Source organism: Calliphora vicina, chromosome 5 (genome assembly GCF_958450345.1).
Source record: "Calliphora vicina chromosome 5, idCalVici1.1, whole genome shotgun sequence".
In the NCBI taxonomy this organism is placed as follows: domain Eukaryota; kingdom Metazoa; phylum Arthropoda; class Insecta; order Diptera; family Calliphoridae; genus Calliphora; species Calliphora vicina.
The window spans coordinates 112,223,556-112,244,672 of NC_088784.1; the positions used below are offsets into that span (position 1 = coordinate 112,223,556).

General features: G+C 27.0%; 1 protein-coding gene across 5 annotated transcripts in view; it reads left to right on the forward strand.

Annotated features, from left to right (window-relative positions):
- Window positions 1-21,117, forward strand: part of grh (grainy head) — a 187,544-nt gene that overhangs the window by 120,363 nt on the left and 46,064 nt on the right. The window contains exon 2 of one of the 5 annotated variants that reach the window (XM_065510830.1): window positions 6,123-6,674. The exons of the other annotated variants lie outside the window; for them this stretch is intronic. Coding sequence (XP_065366902.1) covers window positions 6,123-6,674 — 552 coding nt within the window. The remainder of the gene's footprint in view (window positions 1-6,122; window positions 6,675-21,117) is intronic. 5 annotated transcript variants of the gene reach the window in all.

A 21,117-nucleotide genomic window follows, 5' to 3' on the forward strand; every position in this document is an offset into this window, starting at 1 on the left:
CCAAATTGAAAAATAGCTTTAAATTGAAGAAAAACAATAAGGAAAATTATGGCATTATTGAACTAGTTCGGTTCTTTATTTTATATATTTTAATGCGTCTTTGAAAAATCTTTCAAATAATATAAAAAATGTGTATTATTGCTTAGCAACTATAAAGAATATTATGAATAGGAAGTAATGCAGTAAATTTAAATTGTGAAATTAACCATTTTTAATTTTTTTGTAATATTGGTGAAATTTTTTGAAAAGTTTTAGTTTTTTTTAAATTGAAAAATAAATTATTTTCAGACTTTTCAATTTTTAAAAATAGGCAAATTTTTAAAATATTGAAAATTTTAGATTTTTTGTGAAATTAGTAACTTATTGACAAGCTTGGATTTTTTTAATTTTTTTAAAATGGAAAAATGTATGATTTTTGTGAATTTTTAATTTTATAAAAAATTCCTTTTTTATTAAATAGGCAAATTTTTTTGTCGATTTTTTGTGAAATTGCGAATTTACCATTGAAATGAAAGTGGATGGTGAAATGGTGCCTAATTCAGTGTTTGTTTTTGTATTTAATATGAATCTCTAATTAGATCGTAGAAATAGTATATTACAATAGCCCGACTCAAAATGTTATTTATATAAAAGGGCATCCCGGTAGGTTAGTTTGTAGCATGCTAATCCATCAGTTATGGTCCGCAGTCTTTGGTCTGATTACCGCCAGAGAATTTAATCTTTTTCTGCTCGGTTAATAAATAATAAATTCATATTTATAGAAAGAGCTTCATTCAATGTAGCTGAAACTGTGGTTGAGCTTGACCGTATACATTTTAAACATTGTTGTGTTTGTGTCTTTGTGCTATTTAGATATTTTAAACTTTTTTAAATTTCATTTCAAGTGTTTGTGTATTTGTATCTGGCCGTTTGTTAGTATAAGTGTGTGTTTTTTTTTAACTGCAGTCAATGTTCGTTTGTCCTTCAATAATGGTTTTGTATTTGTTTTTGTTGAAATGTTCACAATTTATATAGATACAAAAAATAATATATTTACACACACATTTAAACATTCTTATTGTATTATTCTTTAATTATAAAAAATCTTATCAATATCATTTCATTTGTTCAAACTACATTTGCTGGCCAATGTATTCGAAACGTAATGTTTTTTTTTATTTTTTGTAGAGATATTCATAATATCAATATGATTTGATCGTTAAAACTTTTATCCAATATAAAATGCTGCCCATAAATAAATGATTGTATAATCTGTTATTTGATTATTATGATTTAGCTTAAGTTTTCCTACCAGCCATTTAAATTATCTTTTGTTTGTACTAACTACTTACTCCTATTTGTAATTTAGCAAATTGTCCGCAAAACACTGATCATTCCCTGTAGGCTTTATTTTATATTCATACATTCAAACATGCTCTCGTATTCATACTTCTGTTTAAGGTATGATAATTTTTTAATTATTTTTTATTACTTTTTGTCACTTGTAATGGCATTTAACCATACATATTTATATATTTTTTTGTTCCATTCTGTTTCGTTTTGTTGTCGTACTTCTATATATATGATCCAGACCAACACATTTACTCTTCCTTACATGAATTAAAATATGTACATTAGGAAGGCTCAATTTCTATAAAGTCAAATAAGATTTTTAAATCTTCTCAAGTAAAATAAAGGATTTTTTGAAGTAATTTACTAGAGAATTCGATTTGAATTGATTTATCTAGTATCTTTCGTATTATTCTATCTAGAGGTAAATTCCAGAAAGTGTTTTCGGTCAAAACAGCGATCCTAGAGTACTTACTGGCCTATTTTCAGGATATTAGATACATATTAAATTGCTTAGAGCCATGTTGAGATACACTAGGATACCACTGTGTACTTTGTTATTTGTCTACATTGTGGTTCAAAAAGTATTAGCTTTGACTACACCATTTCCAATTGTATTTCAGAAAATTCCAATTGAATTTCAGAATTTTCCAATTGTATTTCAGAAAATTCTAATTGCAATACCAATGGAAATTTCTGAAATACAAATAGAAATTTCTGAAAAACAATTGGAAAATTCTGAAATACAATTAGAAACTTTTCAAGTATAAAATTAAAATTCTGAAATACTAATGGAAAACTCTGAAATATAATTGGAATATTCTGAAATACAATTAGAAATTTCTAAAATGCAATTGGAAATGCTGTAGAATGCATTCTGAATTAGCGAAAATCGACAACTGTTTGTGGAACCATCCTAATGTACCTAGAGGTCGGTTGTGTTGCAAATAGAATAAGTTTGTATGTACATACATACATACATATGAACATAAGAGTATGTGGTTGTTAAATTAAATATTTCTGCTGTTGCTGCTGCTGTTGTTGACCACTGTAACATTGTAATTTTCTTAACTATTATAACTGTTTTTGTTGTTAACTAGAGTGTGCTTGTGTGTGTGTGTGTTTTTATTTCTTAATAATTTATTTATTAGAGTATGATTCATTTATTTAACTTTGCAGTTGTTTATTGTCAATACGGAATTATTAAGAATTTTGTGGTAAACAAACAATAACAACAATAACAGATAGAATAATTTAATTTGAATATTTAATCATCAATTTAGTTAAAAATATTAACTAATTTGAATAAGCGTCAATAAAACGGCTCTAAATTAAATTCTATTTGGAATTTTTCTTTTTTTTTCATTCTCTTACGTATATATGTATGTATGTTTTTGTATATTTTGTGGCATGTGTCTAAACTAGATGATTAGTTTTGTGTGAGTGCTAGTGTGGGCAAATTTATAGGAACTACTCATAGAATTCTGTTTATTTCAAATCAATATGGGTGATATACAAAGTAAAAGACTTAACACATTTTATTCGAATTAATTTAAAGAATTGATTTTTGTTTGTTGTACACAATCAATCTTAGGATTAATATTTACTATTTGACAGAGTAATAAAAAAATTGATTTGCTCAATGAATTTTATTGAAAGATATTAATGAACCAAAGAACTATACTTGGTTTCAGGAGGATGGGGAATCTGTATAGATCAAGATAACCATTCAGCTACGTCTATAGAAAAAAAATTGTAAGGAAATCATATGAAAGTATAATATTCTTACTGAAAAATTTGGAAAAAAGTTAGAAAATATTCATAAATTCTTGGATATGGCTATAAGTTAACCTCCATTTGACTTAAGTCTCCTTTCTGTTTATTTGTTCGTTTTAAATTGCAAGTGCTTAAACAACGCATTCAATTAATTTTTAATTTATTCAATTAATGCAAAATAATGTTATAAATCAAACGATACAATGTTTCTTAATAATAAAACATTAATATGAAACCCGTTTTCCAAATAACCATCCATATCATTTTATTTAAAATACCGAATTAATAATACTTATTATGAAGGTATGTATTTAAATCGAATGCAAACAAATAAAATTCCCTAAACAATTTGATATTTACTGATATATATGAACTACATTAAACACTCTACTCTATATTGATTTGTAAGACCATGATTTATCAACAAATAATGCTTAGAGTTTAAAGAGACTAAGTTCACTTTTTGTAAAAAAAAAAATAATTTTAATTTGAAAATTATGTTATTATAACTCTTTTTAGGTACTAACTGCATTTAAAAATTATAAATTTATAACTTATAACTTCATTTACTTTTAACCAAAAAACATAATAAAATAGTAATTTTAAAGGAAATATTGAAACATTTTAAAATGTTAAATTGTGTATAAATATTAGGGTATTCATAAATATTTTTGTCGGCTAAATGTTCGAATAAACCGATTAATTTGTGTCGATTAACCGATTAACCGAAATTTCTTTTTTTTTGCACTTTAACATATTTTTTGGTATTTATTTTTCCATTTTAATTGAAATGTCAAAGTAAAATTACATATTTGTTCAAAAATCCAAGAATTGTTTCCTAAAATCCTCTCTAGAAATGGTTGCTAAGGAAACAATTCATATGATGCTGTCGCCCCAAAAAATATTTATGTACAGACCGTTTCTTTTAATTTATTTTATTATTATTATAAATTTGTTTGTATTTGCATTTTGCATCACTGCTTTAAATATTTGTTATTTCTTTTTTGCAGTTAATTTGCGTTTATTAAGTAAATCAAATTTAAAATGCCAAATGTTAAACTTGTGTATAATTTATCGAATAATATTTGTTTTGTCTTTCTTTCTTCATTATTATAAATGTTGTTTTTTTTTGTTTGTGGCGATTTCTAATGGCAGTATCAAAACTTAATGTTTCATATGATTATGTGCATAATGAAAAATGAAAAAAAAATCACTAAAATACACAACAAAGAAATAATAATTTGCACAATTTATGACTTTTGTTGAAACAAAATTAAATAAAGAAACAATAAAAAAAACTCCAAATTCTAAAAAGATTAATAACAATTAACAAAGATTTTTATTTAGTAGAGATGTTTTAAAAATAACGATTATATAAACAATTAAATTTATATAGAAAACATTTTAGTTAGACAAAAACATTAACAAAGAATCTTTAGTATCCTTAAATTTAATCCAGAAGTATTTAGAATCATAGAAAATCATACATTTAAACAATATTTTCAGTTTGAACTGATGCATTCATTTTAATTTATACTGATTAAATCAGTAATTCATAAAATGTTTAACTATTTCGAGCATTTTATTAAGATGGTTTAAATTGTTTTAAAAAATCATTCCGAAGGACCTTTGTTTAGGATTTCCAGCTTTTCTCATATTACTCCCAAAAGTATAGTATGAAAGTCATATGCAAATTTGCGTTCAAACGATATATTTAAAATTAGATTTCCGAATCCAAGTCATATCTTACTTCAGTTTCAATCCAATAAGCATTTTTTCTAGAATTCAAGATGAAAACAAGTTTAACTCCAGCCTTGAGTCCAGTGTCATGCAATTGAATTATAGTCGTATTACACTTTTATATCAACAATATTCTCCAGTAAAAAGAAAATTTAAATTCCAGTCAAATATTTTTCAAGTTTAAAATGTTATACTATTTTAATTCTAGCAATATTTTCAATATCTTTACACGGATTTATCAAAGATTTGCTGATTGTTGCAAAAAATTTACAATAGAATTGTTGCTAATCAAAACAAATTTCAAGAATACATACTCGTACTATTGTTACTGATATTACTATTGTTGTTCTTATTTTCTCTTACCTTTGTTTCAACTATAAATATGTGTTGACATTTAATGGTTTGTAGTTTTTTTTGTTTTATTTGCTGCTAAAAGGAAATATTGTTTAATTTTTTTTATTATTTGGTTCAAAAGCCCATATTGTTGAAAAGATTCGCTCGCCTGCCCTTCCTTTCCTGTTGTCGTCGTCGTTTTCTTCCTTTTACAATGTAATAAACAAATTTTTTACGAATGATTAAACAAGAGCCAAAATATTAACAACAAATCTAACATGTGTACTCCACAGACAAGACGTTTAAGGACAATGCAACAAAGGAAGAGAAAAAAACCAATAACGACAACCCAAATATCTAATAAAACAACAACAGCTACTGTTTTTTTTTTGTTGTTTTTTCTTAACATTAAGCTTATCCCGGTATCAGATTACACACTGAATGAAATGGAAAATAATAAAACACCCTTAAGTAGTAAATTCTTCAGTCGTTCATTCCTTCACTTAATCATTCAAGTACGAAAATGTTTCAAGACTTTTTTTCTTTTAATGTTATTTTTGTTTTTACAATATATGTATGTATAAAAAATAATTTGCATATTTGTGCCTCTAACCCCTTTGCTTCTTACATAAGTTTTTTCTCTTTTATTTATTCATATATTTAGGTTTTAAATTTTTATTTTTGTTTGCTGCTATAAAGTAATAAAAACTATCAATTTTTGTACAATTTTTTACCCTTAAAAAGGGGACCGTGTGAAATACGTTTAAAAGAATTCTTAACTTAAAACACTTATAAAGTGTAAAAATATAATGAAAAATAATATTTTCATAAAAAATTTAAATATTTAATTGGAAAATACACACTTAAGTTTCATTTCTTGAGGGATTTGTAAGAAAAATACTAAATTTACTTCTCAAATTTAAAAATAACAAAAAAAATCTTAGACGCCGTACCGTCTTAACAAATGGCGATTCATTAAACTCTGGTTCTACGTCACCAACGCCGTCAATACCATCGTCACAGGCTCAACCCATAGCCATGTCCACACATCACCAAAGCAGTCCTCACGAAGTTATAATTCACCAGCATAATGGCAATTCATACCAATTGCCGGCTTCGTCGGTGGCCTCGCGCTACTTCGAGCATCCTCAATTGACCACCGTTGTCTCAGCGGCAACACCACAAACTTTACTCAGCTTGTCACCCAATGATGGCGCCACGCATCCTCACAGTCAACAACAGCAGCAACAGCAGTCTGACGATCCAAATGGCAATGGTATGCAACAGCCACACCATCACCAACATCAGCAGCAGCAACAACAGCAGCAGCAGCATCAGTTGATTGAAGCTGCTGCTACAACTGTCAATTTAAGTTCTCTAGGTACGCCGCAATTGCATCAGGTTCAAACCTCTAACGGTACAACGTCGTTTGTTTACGAATATTACAAAATGCCCGAAAAAGATGCCTCCACAACAGAAGCAGAACTGCACTGGAGGTAAGTGTCAAAAAAGTGACAATATTTTAGTTTTGAGAAAAACGTTAAATAAAATTGAAAAATATCTAAGCATATTTGTCAACTATTGCAGCAGATATAATTTCAAATCTTCGAAAAGTAAGTTAAGGTAATTTTATTAAATTATTTTGTGAATCTTCAAACCCAACCCAACAACTGCTCTTCTCAAATAATATACTACTAACCACCATTAACACTAATTGTTTTTTTAAAATTGTGACTTTATTCCGGGTGGGAGATGGAAATTTCCCCCTCAAAACCGAAAAGCTTTAATATATGAGAAAAGAAAAATGTAAAATTAACTTTACTTTATTTAACTCCCCAAATGTTTGCGTAGATCCGTGCCTGTTATAGTCAGAGCTTCGAATTAATTTAATTTGAACTTAATTCTTCATTCGGAATCCCAAAATCTAATGGAAATTGTTTTGTTTTTGTTTTGCTTTTAAAAATTTACAAAATTAATTGAAAAAAATTGTCTAAAGTCTTTTTTGTAATAGAATTGAATTGAAGAAAAATGTAATCATTAAATATATTTTGAAAGCTATTTTGTAATTGATTTGAATTGAAGAAAACCTGAATGGTTTAATAAGGAATTAATTCTATAATGACTGAATTCTTAAAGGAATTAAGTCAACGAATTAATTCGTACTAAATGCTTATATTGTAGTTAATTTTAGAGAAATAAATAATTTGGTAAAATTATTAGAGAATTTGTAACCTCTTGTTTGTGTTAAATAACGTGGCAAAAAGTCTAGGAATTAAATCGAAAAGGGGAAATTCAAATACATATGCGAATATAATTTCAAAGAAGTAAGTTGGTAAGTAATGAATATATGTACGTGTGACAATAAAACCGTTCTCTCAGCTGAGATTTGAATATGTGAAAATATGAGCGAACTAGTTTGGGAACTAAATGAACTAGTTTTATAATTTTTATGTTTAAGTTAAATTAGATATGAAGGGTATTCCAAAAGTATGCTCAATTAAACAGGTGTTATTTTCTAAAATCCTGATTATGATCATCAACACAAATAAAATTAAAGTTTTATAATTTTTAAATTTATAAATGACGTTCAGAAAAAAAACCAAAATAAAATAATTATTTTGCAAGTTTAAAATAAATTAACTACTGTTATTATCTTATACATAAATTGTATTTTTTTAAATTGTAACAAAACAAGCAAAAAAAAAGTTCATTCATTTATAACAAAATCCATTCATTAATCTGCAAAATTATTTATTTTATTAAATAAAAAAAGAAACACAAAAAAACTTTGACATTTTTTACCCAAAAAACTCATAAACTAATAAAACATTTTGAAATTTTCGTGCCAACAAATTAATCAAAAGAGATTATTAAAATGCTACAGAAGAAACAATAAACTTTTTTTATTATTATTATTATAAGATAGAGCATTAGACACTCCCGCTGGTCATTTGTTTAAACTATTTAAAGTTTAAAGGTTTTTTGTTGTTGTATTTGATAAAAGTGTTGACATTGGTTTCATTTCAAATTTTAAATTGAAAAAAATAATACGAAACAAAAACAAATCTATTTCTCGTAGACATACAAAAGATACATGGCCATTAGGCTTTTGATTGTTAACATACTTACATACTTGCGAGTTGAGAAAACCAGCAACGACAATAACAACAACAACAACAAAATTGATTACAATGTTTATAATACACAAACAAAACAACAAATAATAATAAAAAAAAAAACATTAGCAGTGAGAAATAAGAGCATTTGCTTGATATATCAGTTATTTGAATCTTATTACCATTAACACTTGCCAAGTGTCGCTAACCTAGACGACTGGGACACAAGGCATCTCATACACACAAACACACACATACATACACTCAAGCTTACGCTGCCTAGCAGTTCTGGTTAACTGTCCCAAACTAGTGATTTTTCCTATCATTTAGCTACGGGACAAGTTATTTTAACTTGTGCATGTCCTAAGCAGACGCCAAATAGATTACAAATATACTGTCTAATATAGGCGGGGATCAAGGGAGGTTGACCAGGATGCGCTAATAGCTGGTCCGTAGTAGTCAACGCATTGGATTCATACACCGGTTACATAGAGTCAATTAGCTTACTAGCTACCAAACTGATTATTTGATTAGCAACATAATTAGTTATTTTAACATGTACAGGTGCTAAGCTAAGCTAATTGACTTCAAATAATCAGTTAAAAATACATCTGCAACAAACTCTCCTCCGACTACTACGGATGCTAGAATAACAGATTTCTAAACTGCAGTCCACTACTCTCTAGAATACTTAGAGTAACTAGATTACCTGGGATATATAATGTAATCAATTGATTTCTCTCTGCACTACAAATATCACATACGTGTCAAGTGTTCCAAAACATATGTATATAAATTGGAGTCAACCAAGTTATCAGACATTAGTGAAAATTACTGTCGAAAAAGGAATACTTTGACTAATTGAAAGACTGCTGGGTGTTGTCCCACTGTGTGGCTGTGTATTATTGTTATGCAGTGTAATGTACACCGGCCATTTGAAAGCCACACCCTTACAAAAGTTTTTGTTTTTTTTTTTGTTTATTGGAAATTACAACAAAAATATAATGAAAATCTAAATTAATGTGTGTATAATTGTTGTTGTATTATCAATTGATCATGTTGTTGTATCTTTCAAATAGTTCTTGATCAATTTTCTATAGTTTTTTTTATTTTTTTATGTATTGGCTGTTAATTTGCTTTGCTTGTCTTGTCTATGCAACCACAATGGCGACCAAGTAATCGTAGTATGCGATTGTATTCTAATACTTTGTTTAGATGCTTCAGCATTTCTCAAATGGTCACAAACAAAATTGTCGAATTTTTGAACTATAATAAGAATTTACCTGGAGTTATTATCTTAGATTATTTAAATATTGAAAGCTGTGATAGTTTTTAATATTCATTAATGGAGAATTTGGCGGTGTCCTTTATCAGCTTCACACAGTAGCTCGAATTTGAATCGTTTATTTCATAAACCAGCCAAGCAACAAAAAATTCAAAATTGAGTTATTGAGCGATTACTGTTTTGTAAAGGTAAATGCATCGTTTAATGCAAAAAAAATTATATACTGCCACTTATAATGGCGAAACAAAGACGAGAAATCCGTGTTTAGTGCAAAAAGAAGTCAAGTGATTTATTTTATACTATGTTCTAGGATATAATCTATATTTAAAAAAAAAAAAAATGTAGGTCTCAATAGATGTGAAAAAATAAAAGATTTACAAGATCTAAAACCCTACTTGGTTGGATATGATGAGTTTTATTTGAATATTTTTCAATTACCTATAGCGGAAGCAGAATGTACTGATATATATATCGAAATCTGTTGGTTGATTGGTTTTTGAAATAAACAATTCATTTATGCTCGTATACACAGTCATTCGAATACCGCCAAAAGGAAAAATGGATCGTCACTTTGTATATACACCAGTTTAAGAATCTCTGTTAGTTCTGACCACTTAACGCCTCAGGCCAATTAGTTATTGGGAATAGGAATATTTAGCGCTAGTTGTATTAGAATATTTCTGTTGTAGTATTTGTTATTGTAATTTTAGCAGCATGTGTAGTAAGTATAATGTAGTCGACACCTACATTTCATTTTAGTTGTTGTTTTATAGTGTGACATATCGCTGTAAATCATAATCTTTTCTTAGTTTTATTTTAATTATAATTTTTTCTTATTATTGGTGTTCTAAATAACAGACGTACGTACGTACAAGTATTTAAGTAAGTATTTATTGTAAAAATTTCTAAAATACTTTTTGAATATGTATAAACATGTTAATTTATTTTGTATAAACATGTAATTAAATCGAATACAACAAAACGAAAACAATATCAAATTGTGTTTTATTAATCATTTAAGATGTAGATCAATTAAAATTATTTGCAAAAAAAAAAACAAACAAATAAATAAAAAATATGAAAAATATTTAAATCTGCAAGACGTAGCTCTGTAAAAGGGCACGTGTTGCGGAAGTTATGCAAATGAAAAGGTCGTTTACAATCTAAATATCATTTAACAGTTTTGTCAAATAGCAACACACCCTAATTGCAACGATTACGAAAGTGCAAAAGCTAACATTTCATATTATATCATTAACTTTTTAGCCATTTCTATATTCATATGCTTCAGCGAATACTCAACGGCTTAATAATAAGGTTTTAAGAAGATAATTTGCAAATAAATACATATGTAGGTCATTATTGACCTTGTTTCAAATTATTTGCATCCTTGTGACATCCGATTTGTTTAAAAAAAAAAAACAAAATAAGTAAATTATTTAATTTCTTATTAAATTAAACAAATTTTGCCAAGAAAGATGGTGACTCAATATGTATGTGAATACTTAAATGAGCTTTTTTTTTAATTTCCAATAATTTTGTGTTTGTTTTTTTTGTGTTAAATCCTCTTTTTAAATTTGTTTTAATTTTTTCACTTTTATTTTGAATGCCATAAATTGTAAATTTAATTACTGTCTTTTTAAGCTCTAAATACCTGAAACAATATTAAAAGTGACATAAAAACACATTTTAATAAAACAAAATTATACGTCTCTTATAAAATTAAATTAAAAAAGCGACTAATTTTATTTAAAAGACATTTTAAGTTAAACAATTTCATTCAAGGCCACAGTTCAATGAAAAGGATTTTTTTTATTTCAATCTGCATTAAAGAAAGTAACGAAATGAAAGGAAGTTTTAAACAAATGTTATCAGTTTTTTAATAATTAATAAGCATTCATATATTATTTACATAATTTGTATAATTTTGTATGAGTTGCAGCTAGTTATTGTTGTCAATTATTCGATTATAATTTATAATTAATTTTGAATAAAAATACAAAATTAATAATATATAGATAATTGTAGAAGGCAGAATCACTAGGGAGAAGTTTCAATACGTCAAACTTTGATTTTGATTTTATTCTATTTTTTATATTTTCTTTTGTTTGACGTTACAAGAATTGTATAATTGAGAATTAATTTTCTACTGAGTGTACCTTATATTGATGTGTCATGAATAGAAATAATACTAAAAGAATTGAATGAAGTTTCGTTAATTATGAACTATTTGTTGAATGAAAGATATTAGATTGGGAAGTATTTTGAAATTCGTTTAAGTCATTCAGTCAATATATTATTTATTGTTAGTTTGAAAATCATTATAACTCTATTGCAAATACTTAAATCATTCTTTAATCATTTAAGATACTGAAAATCATAAAACCTAGCTACGATTAAAATTTGTTGCAGATTTGGCTGGATATTTGTTTTAATTCGGACTCTAATATTTTTCATTATTTTAAAAAAATTATATAATTCACTGGCGTTTACTTACTTTTGAGGCTGTGTGTAGGACTTTACTAGTTGCAAGGTTTTCGTTTATAAGTTAAAATTCATAATGTTTTGATCAGGGTGTGTTAATCTAAAGACGATTGGAAAATGAATTTAGAAAGTCGTTTCTAATAAAATAACATTATAAATTATTGGTCTTGTTTCATTTCAATAGTTTTGTCCAATTTTTTGTTAAATAATCTAATTTTTTTAATTTTAACTCGAAAATAAATTTTTTCGACTATTCGATTAATCGAAAATTATTGGCCGAATAATTTGTTATTCTAAATCCAAAAATTGTATATATTCGAATAAAAAATATATTTTTTCACGATTATTCGAATAATTTTTATTCGAGTTGTAGCTAAAGCTATATATCAGATTCTACAGAAGATAATTTCGAGATAAATTCGACTGAAATTTGATCAGTACGACGAATTTTGCTATTTTGCATGAATTTAAGCTAATAAAAGAATTCCAGATTAATGAAAAACAATTTAATATTACAAATTTGTTTTATTCTTGGTTAATAAATAACAAAATTTAGTTTGTTTGTTTTTGTTTTTATCAATTTGATGCGTTAATAACGTATAATCCCATTAACAGACACACGCTAACTTTTTAACGTATTGATTACTTCATTATGTAAAATGTATACCTTTTTTTAGTTCAAAGAAATATTTTTGGTCAGATCCTTCTCACACATTTATATGAATTTGTTATGTTGACTATCACAGTGTTTAAAAATGTCGTGACTTCATAAAATCTTAAAAATTATGAAAGCCACTAAATGTATATGAGTGTTTTTTTCTTTTTACTTTTTGTCATATTTACATATGTGTAGCTATCTACATAAATATATACACTGCGAATCAATTAAATAACGAATCGATATACACACAAAGTGAAAAATATATAAATTTTTACAAGTTTTTGAACAATATTATGGCCACAGAATATATGATTGCGGTAACCATAGTATGGTAATGTTACGGTTCACATGATTGTAGCAATCATATATATGATTGCAGTAAAAATGTATATATTTGTGACAACCATTTTGATGATGAAGGATTTACCATATTATGTTCTCTTCTCGGCTGGTGAATATCATAATCTAAGAACAACATATTATGATATAATGATTCATTATGAATATGATTGCCATAAACATATATTGAAGTACTACAATCATATATATGATTGCGACAATCATGTGAATCTTAACTTTACAATATTATGATTACCACAATCATATAAATAATTACTTTGATTATAATATTGTTAAACAAATTTTAAAAATGTTGAAATGGTTACAGTAAATATCCTTCAATGACTACTGCATACTAAGTATGTACATTATTTAGAAGTAGTCTAATAATGTTTTATTTATTAGCTGATATATAAGTAATTGTAATGTCTCATACAATGAATCAATTCTCATTCTCATCAAATAGCTAAAATATGAACTTTATAAGTTGCAAAAATTAGTAATCCCTTGATATCAGTTTTAAAAGTTAATTTCGTTAAAAAAAAGGTATTTTTCCAATTCCTTATTTAAGTTATTGGTAGTGTATGTATGTAAAGCTAAAGCTGTAAATATCTATGTATAAATGTGTTTGTATTTAAATTTTATATTCCGTGTATTGGTGTTGTGCTGATGAAGCTGGCGCGTATGATTATAATGATGATGATGGCTACCGCATACTGAGATTTCAACCACCTGCTGCTGTTGAAATCAGTTGCCAATAAAAAGTTGAATGGAAATATTCGATAAGACTGACGCCTTAAAATAATGTTGATTTGAAATTCGCTCTTTTTTAATTGTGTTGCAGAAATTTTGTGTTGTAACACTTACACACTCACACACACATTTACATGCATGAGAAGGGTTTTAAACATCCTTTGGGGAAATACTTAAGTATGCAACAAATAAGCATTTTTATTGTTAAGATAGTTTTGCTGGGGATACAAGCAAGCGAGTATTATTTGGTGAAGATACGCTTTTGTTTTCTAATTGAACAACAGCAAAAATAAAAAAAATAAAAGGAACAACTGACGTTCTGCTTAATCCCGGCTTAATGAAATTGATTCCCAACCAGTCACTTCTCATCAATTCAACGCAGCTCATAGGCAGAGTAGCATAGAGTAAATAGTTTAACATTTATAATGATTAGTCGTTTGGAAAACAAAAACAACTGAAAATAATAATGAATATATAAAAATACAGAAAAAAAAATGCAGAATGATGAAAAAACGTAGAGATTTGCATATTTTTTTCTTATACTTGCCATGTGATATGCAACCCTTTTTATTTGTTACGGCTGCTGCTGCTGCATTTGTTGTTTTAGCTTATGCATCTCTACTCTATCGACATACGAGTACACATTCATACATAAATACACTACTGCTGATGCTGATAATGCAACTGTAGACAAGATAAACATCAACAAAAACGATTTTTTTTCGAAATACAAGCAAAAGAATTTAATTTCCTTCTGACTTAAATGAGATGTGTAAAATCTTAGAGATGAAATTTTAAGATTTTTATCTTGATTTGTTTGCAACTTCAAACAGCAACGAAAAAAAAACGTACGTTAAACTTAAAACGACGATGACGATGGCTCAAGTGATTTTCCGAATAAGATAACAACAACATGAAAAAAAAAGAAAATAAATAATAAAATTGAATCTTTAATATTGTACACGAAATTGTACTGTTTTAGTTTCGTTTTTTTTTCGTTTTTATGGTAGATTTATTATTTTTCTCAAACTATAAAATGACCTTCTGCGTTAAATTTTTATTTTTAGTTTTGTGTTGCAGCAGTTTTTTTTGTCTCTTGTTGATTTAGTACAATTTTGAAATAAAAAAATTCTTGTAAAAACAGAAATAAAACGGTTTTAAATTAATGTTAAATAATATGAATTGTTACAATATAAATACATATGTATGTATACGAGTACCTAGCAACATGCAGACATATTTATAAATATAATACTCGTACGTAGTATGTATCTAAGTAACCACCCAGTAAACATTTTTTGGGGACATACCTATCTGATGTCAGTATTTTCTGAACTAATTCTGACTTGTCTAAAATTCCTTCTGACACTTGACATAATAATCTGCAATGTTTGTTTTATTCGTTTGTACAAATTTTCTAAAATTCACATGATTGTCATATACATATGTATATGATTGCAGTAAATAAGTATATGTTTGTGACAACCATTTTTGTGATGAAGGATAATCTTAGAATAATATACATATTATGATTCATGATTGTCATAAATATATGTACAGTAGTTTCCGCTTAATTGTCCCCCGCTTTATTGATTTGCCCGCTCATTTGATCAATAAAAAACGCTAACATTAAATTCCATACAATATATTCAATAAACTTTTCGTTTAATTGAGTTCGTTTATTTGCGTTAACCTCTTAATTGACTTATGTAATAAGAATTTATTTTTGAAAACAATACAAAAAAAATCCGCATAAAAGTCTATTGCAAAACAGAAAAGTTGACTTGTAATTCAGTTATTGAGCAAAACAGGTGAAAAAAAATTCGCATGGACATTAAATTATTACGGCAGCCAACTTGACAACTAATGATGCAGAAGTTCTTATTTTTGGAACTACTTTCACGTGCAATTGTCAGAATTGAGTCCCAAAGCAATGAACTGAAAAATGTTGTACTGTGTTATATATAGATCTCAATTTTATATGAAGTTAATTTAATTTTTTCCTTTTACCTTTTATTTACTTTTTTGTTATTGTTTATTTTAAGAAGTTATTGTTATAAACATTGTTTCTAATAAATGAATTAAAACAATAAAACAATGTAAAATAATGCATTTTATTTGTATATTAATATATGAATGTTTAATTGATTCATTGGAGCAATTAAAGGGGTGTCTTTTAATTGAGTTGCTGAATCAATTAACAGAATATCGGGTAAATGATTTTTCGGATAATTGCAGCAAAAAACTGAAACATTTTTCAAAATCAATTAAGCGAAAACTACTGTACATATATTTATTTACTACATATACATATATGATTGCAACAATCTTGCGAATCTTATCTTTAACATATTATGGTTATCGCAATCATATAAGTAATTACTGTGACTATAATATTGTTAAAAAACTTGTAAATATTTTGAAATGGTTACAGTAAACATGTATGTACGTACAACTATATTTTTTGTCGTACAGACAATGATACCAACAAGGCAGATTGTCAGTACGAATTCTGAAATGTTTGGTGGGCATGTAACCATGTATGTACATTATATTGTTGTGTGGTATTATTGTGTTGTTGTATATTAAACGGTTTATTGGACTTTATGAAATCTTTTTAATGTCTTTTTTTGTTTGTTAAAAAAAAAACTAAGAATTAATTGAAACACACAAATTTTTAATTATCTCAGCGAGTACATACTACATACACTCATACGTACCTACATATGAATGTTTGTTTTCATAACTTTACAAAAACTACTTGTACTTGTGGTTTACGTGTATCACTGCCACCTCTCTAAAGCATGGTTTAATGTCATTAAACCATAAAATCCATAAACCTTCTTTCGACAAGCTTCCTTGACAGCAACAGTAACAACAACATCCACAAACGGCAAATCACATGTACACAAACTATTTTCGTGGAAATGTTTCTTTTATATTCTTTGGCATTTTTGTTTTTCGTACAAATTGCTCCACATTATAAAGACCACAGCCGCGTTGGCAGTCAGCAGTTTAAAATTATTGTATGTATGTGGTTGAGTGTGTGTGTGTCAATTCTGTTTCTTTATTTTTTATTTTTGTACATACGCTTTTAATTTAAGCTTCTTTATTAGTATTTTTTTTATTTTTATTTTTTTAATCTAAAATTCTATTTAAAACTGTGTAAATAAGAAACGTAAATGTACGCAATAGCAATTTTCGTTTTTTTGTACATTTTTTTTTTTTTTTGTTGTCACATTTTGTTGAAATGTCGTCGTTTATAAGAGAAGTTAGTTATAAAGTTGTATAAAGTGTTTTATTTCATTTGTTGTGATGACCTTTTCCATGCTCCTCTATACATTTATTCATTCATACATACGACTACACATATGTACGTTCAGAATTTGTAATGCTCACTTAAATAAACTCATACAGTTACATTTTCTATGGAAAAGTGCGCAAATCATTTTTTTTTCAACATCAACAACGTAGTTGCGTTAAAATTGTTTTAAATGTTTATTTTTTTTATTTGTTTAGCTTTTTAGTTCATAAGAATTTCTATGAGACCATTTTGGTTAATTTTTATTTAGAAATTTATTTAAGTAGAATTGAAATTATCAATCTAAACGTTACTCTAAACAGCTGGAAAGATCAAAGTCTTAAACGTTTGATATTTATTATGAATATTTTTGACAGATCTTGATGCTCTAAGGACTAGAAATTTTATGTTTAATGGATTGTTGACCAAAAGAACCGAAATAGATATTGTATGTCCTTCCGTCTGTCTGTTGAAAACAAAATAGGGCTCAAACAAAAGGAGCTAGCTGGCTGCAATTTGCCACAAAAACTCTTTGTTGACAAGGTTTGGTTGGTATTGAAAATGGGCAATAACGGTCCATGATTTCACCTAGCCCTCATACAAATGTCCCTGCGGAATACTGTTTGAACAGCCATAAATATGTTGAGTTTTCGGCAATCCTGATAAAATGTCAAACAAATTTTTTCCAAATATGGGGCAACATTTGGCCCTAGTCCCCTCAGAATATGACTTGTACATTCATAATATTTAATATCGTAATGAATCTTTCTACAAATTTAATTTAATGGCCTTTTTCACATTTATTCTGAAATAAGTACCTTAATCTTTCGATGATTTTTCAAAATTAAAGTTTTTCGGAAATTTGGAAAATTGTTCTTAAAAATCAATTTTTAAGTAAAATTATAAATTTTGTTAGACGTTTATCCACGATATTATTAAAATAAACTTAGAAAAATTGAAATTTACATAATCCTTTTTATACCCTTCACCTTCGTGAGAAGGGTATATATACATAAGTTTGTCATTCCGTTTGTAATTTCTACATTTTTCATTTCCGACCCTATAAAGTATATATATTCTGGATCCTTATAGATAGCGGAGTCGATTAAGCCATGTCCGTCTGTCCGTCTGTCTGTTGAAATCAATTTTCTGAAGACCCCAGATATCTTCGGGATCCAAATCTTCAATAATTCTGTCAGACATGCTTTCGAGAATTTTGCTATTTAAAATCAGCAAAATCGGCTGAGATATGAGGAAAAAACCAAGACAACCTCGATTTTTACCTATATCTGGATTACTAAGATATCTAATGATAGATATTTCAAAGACATTTGAAACGACGTATATAAGACTATAGTAAGTTGGACCTACAAAGGGTCAAAATCGGAAAAAAAAATTTTAAGCCGAATTTTTTTTTTTCAAAAAAAAAATTGAAAAAACAAAAAAAAAAATTTTTAAATTTAAAAAAAAAAGATTTTAAATTTAAAAAAATAAAATTTAAAATAACAATCGAAAAAAAAAAAATTTCCAAAAAATTAAAAAAACAACTGGAAAAAAAATTATTTTGTTTACCTAAAAAAATTTTGAAGTATAATTTGGTGAATGGTATATAAGATTCGGCACAGCCGAATATAGCACTCTACTTGTTTATATTGCGTTTTAATCGGCTCAGTAGTTTCGAAGTTATAATAACAAATTTTTTACGTGAAAATAGCTAATTTTTTTGTTTTAAAAAACTCATGAAAACTCCAAAAAAATTTCAGATTGTATTACTTTATTGTCAAGCCACATGTAATAAGAACAAAATAAGATATGATCATAAATATAAGGATTGATTCTTTTCGAATTTATTCACAATTAAGTGAATTCGCTCATTTTCACAAAATTTTAGATTTTTGTTTGAGCAGTTAATGTTCATCTTTCGATTGATTTAATTTTGAAAACATTTTCCCCATGCTATGTATACATTTTCGCATATATATTGCGTTTCAATCGGCTCAGTAGTTTCGGAGTTATAATAACAAATTGAAGCAAAAAATATAATTTTTACGGGAAAATAGCAAATTTTTTTTTTAAAAAAATTCATGAAAAATCTAAAAATTGTTCAGATTTTATTACTTTATCGCAAAGCCACATGTAATAGGAACAAAATGAGATATTGATCATAAAAATGTATTGATTATTTTTGAATTTATTCACAATTAAATGAATTCGCTCATTTTCACAAAATTTTAGTTTTTTGTTTGATATACTACATAAAATTGAGTAGTTCGACTTGAAATGCATATAGTACTCGGTGTCCAATGCAGATTTGAATAATATTATAAGCAATAGAGATATTTTAAAACGCTTTGGTGAGTAAATGTTCGATATATAAAGCTTTCAGATAGTGGAAATAAAATTACACTGTTTTTGTATCCACAGCGACGATATATACCTATACATATTTAAAAATCCCTTTCCAGTTTTGATGCCATTGATGGCAAATTAATTATTAATCAATAAAATAAATTGCTAAATATTTGTTAGCAATTAGTTTCAATTTATTCATACATTACAAACTTAATAAATTTAAATACAGTAACATCGTCCAAAAGTGGACAGCAACATCATATTTACTTAATTCATTATTCAAGCTGTGGCTTCTTTATGACAGTCTATTATTGTTAGATTTCACTGTATACTTTGAAATAATCAACAATTATCCATAAACACCTGTATGGTCGATAAGGGTTTTATATACATACATATGTAAACACATCAGTTACATAAGTTTGTCATTCCGTTTGTAATATCTACAATATTCATTTGGGTTTGTAAATGTAGGGTAGTCAATTTAACGATCTTCCATTTTATCCAGCCACAGATAACTTACGAATCTACATATACCTGAGTTACACACTATATACATATGTATTTCGAAAATGTTAATCTTCAAAATCTGATAAATCGGTCGTCAATCTATTGCACTATGAAAAACTCAACTTCTCAAATATTTTGATGTTGTGTTTAAAAATTTGTTCATAAAAATATACTGACACAAACAAAGGATGTTCTAAAAATGTTTTTTTTTATTTATATTTTCTTCATATAAAATCGATTTAAAAATAAAATTTTTTTTAACAAAAAACCAATTTTCAATTTTCTTTACAAAAAAACAGACATTTCATAAAAAATATATAACTTTTTTTTTAAACCGAAACTGGAATTTAAAATTTCTGTTGCGAATAATAAATTGAAGGGTATTTAAGATTCGTTACAGCCGACTATAGCACTCGTTATTATTAATATTGTTGCTGATTTGTTTAATTTCCACACCCTCAGTTGAATCTTAATCTCGACAGGTGAATTAAAAAAAGGTACGAAATTTTAGACCAGATTCTCTGGATTACAAGCAGCGAACGAGTAAGTTTTGTTTTATTATTTTTCACATGTTGTTTTTTTTTTTGTTTAGTTTGCAGAACGTCTCTATTGTTGTTTTTGTTGTTATTTTGTGAGTTGAATATTCAAGATTTGTGGCATTAAATTGTGGACGCGTGCTGCCTGCATTTTTTGTTGATTTTTATTGTTTTTTTTTTTGCGAAAACATGATTTTGTGGTTCGTTGGTTGTTTGTTTGACTATCATGACTATTATGCCTGGTTTGTTGTTTCGTTGTTTTTTTTGGTTTTGATTGATTTTTATGCGCCACAGAGGAGAGCCTTTTTTCCCAACAACAACAACAACGATAAAGCCAACTCTAAAAATAAAATGTAAGACCACTATTACAACTAATACTTACTGCATACAACTTGTTGCCTGGTTAGTTTTTCCTTTTTTTATTTTTTGATAAAAATAAAAAACTGAAACAAATGATTGTTTTTTTCTTGTATATTGAGTGCAAAAAACTGCAACAAAACAACAACAAAAATTATAGGAGCGTGTTTAGAATTGTTTATTTTTGTTTTATAAACTGCAACCAACCACATTCACACTTCATATTTTTGTTGTTGTTGTTTCAT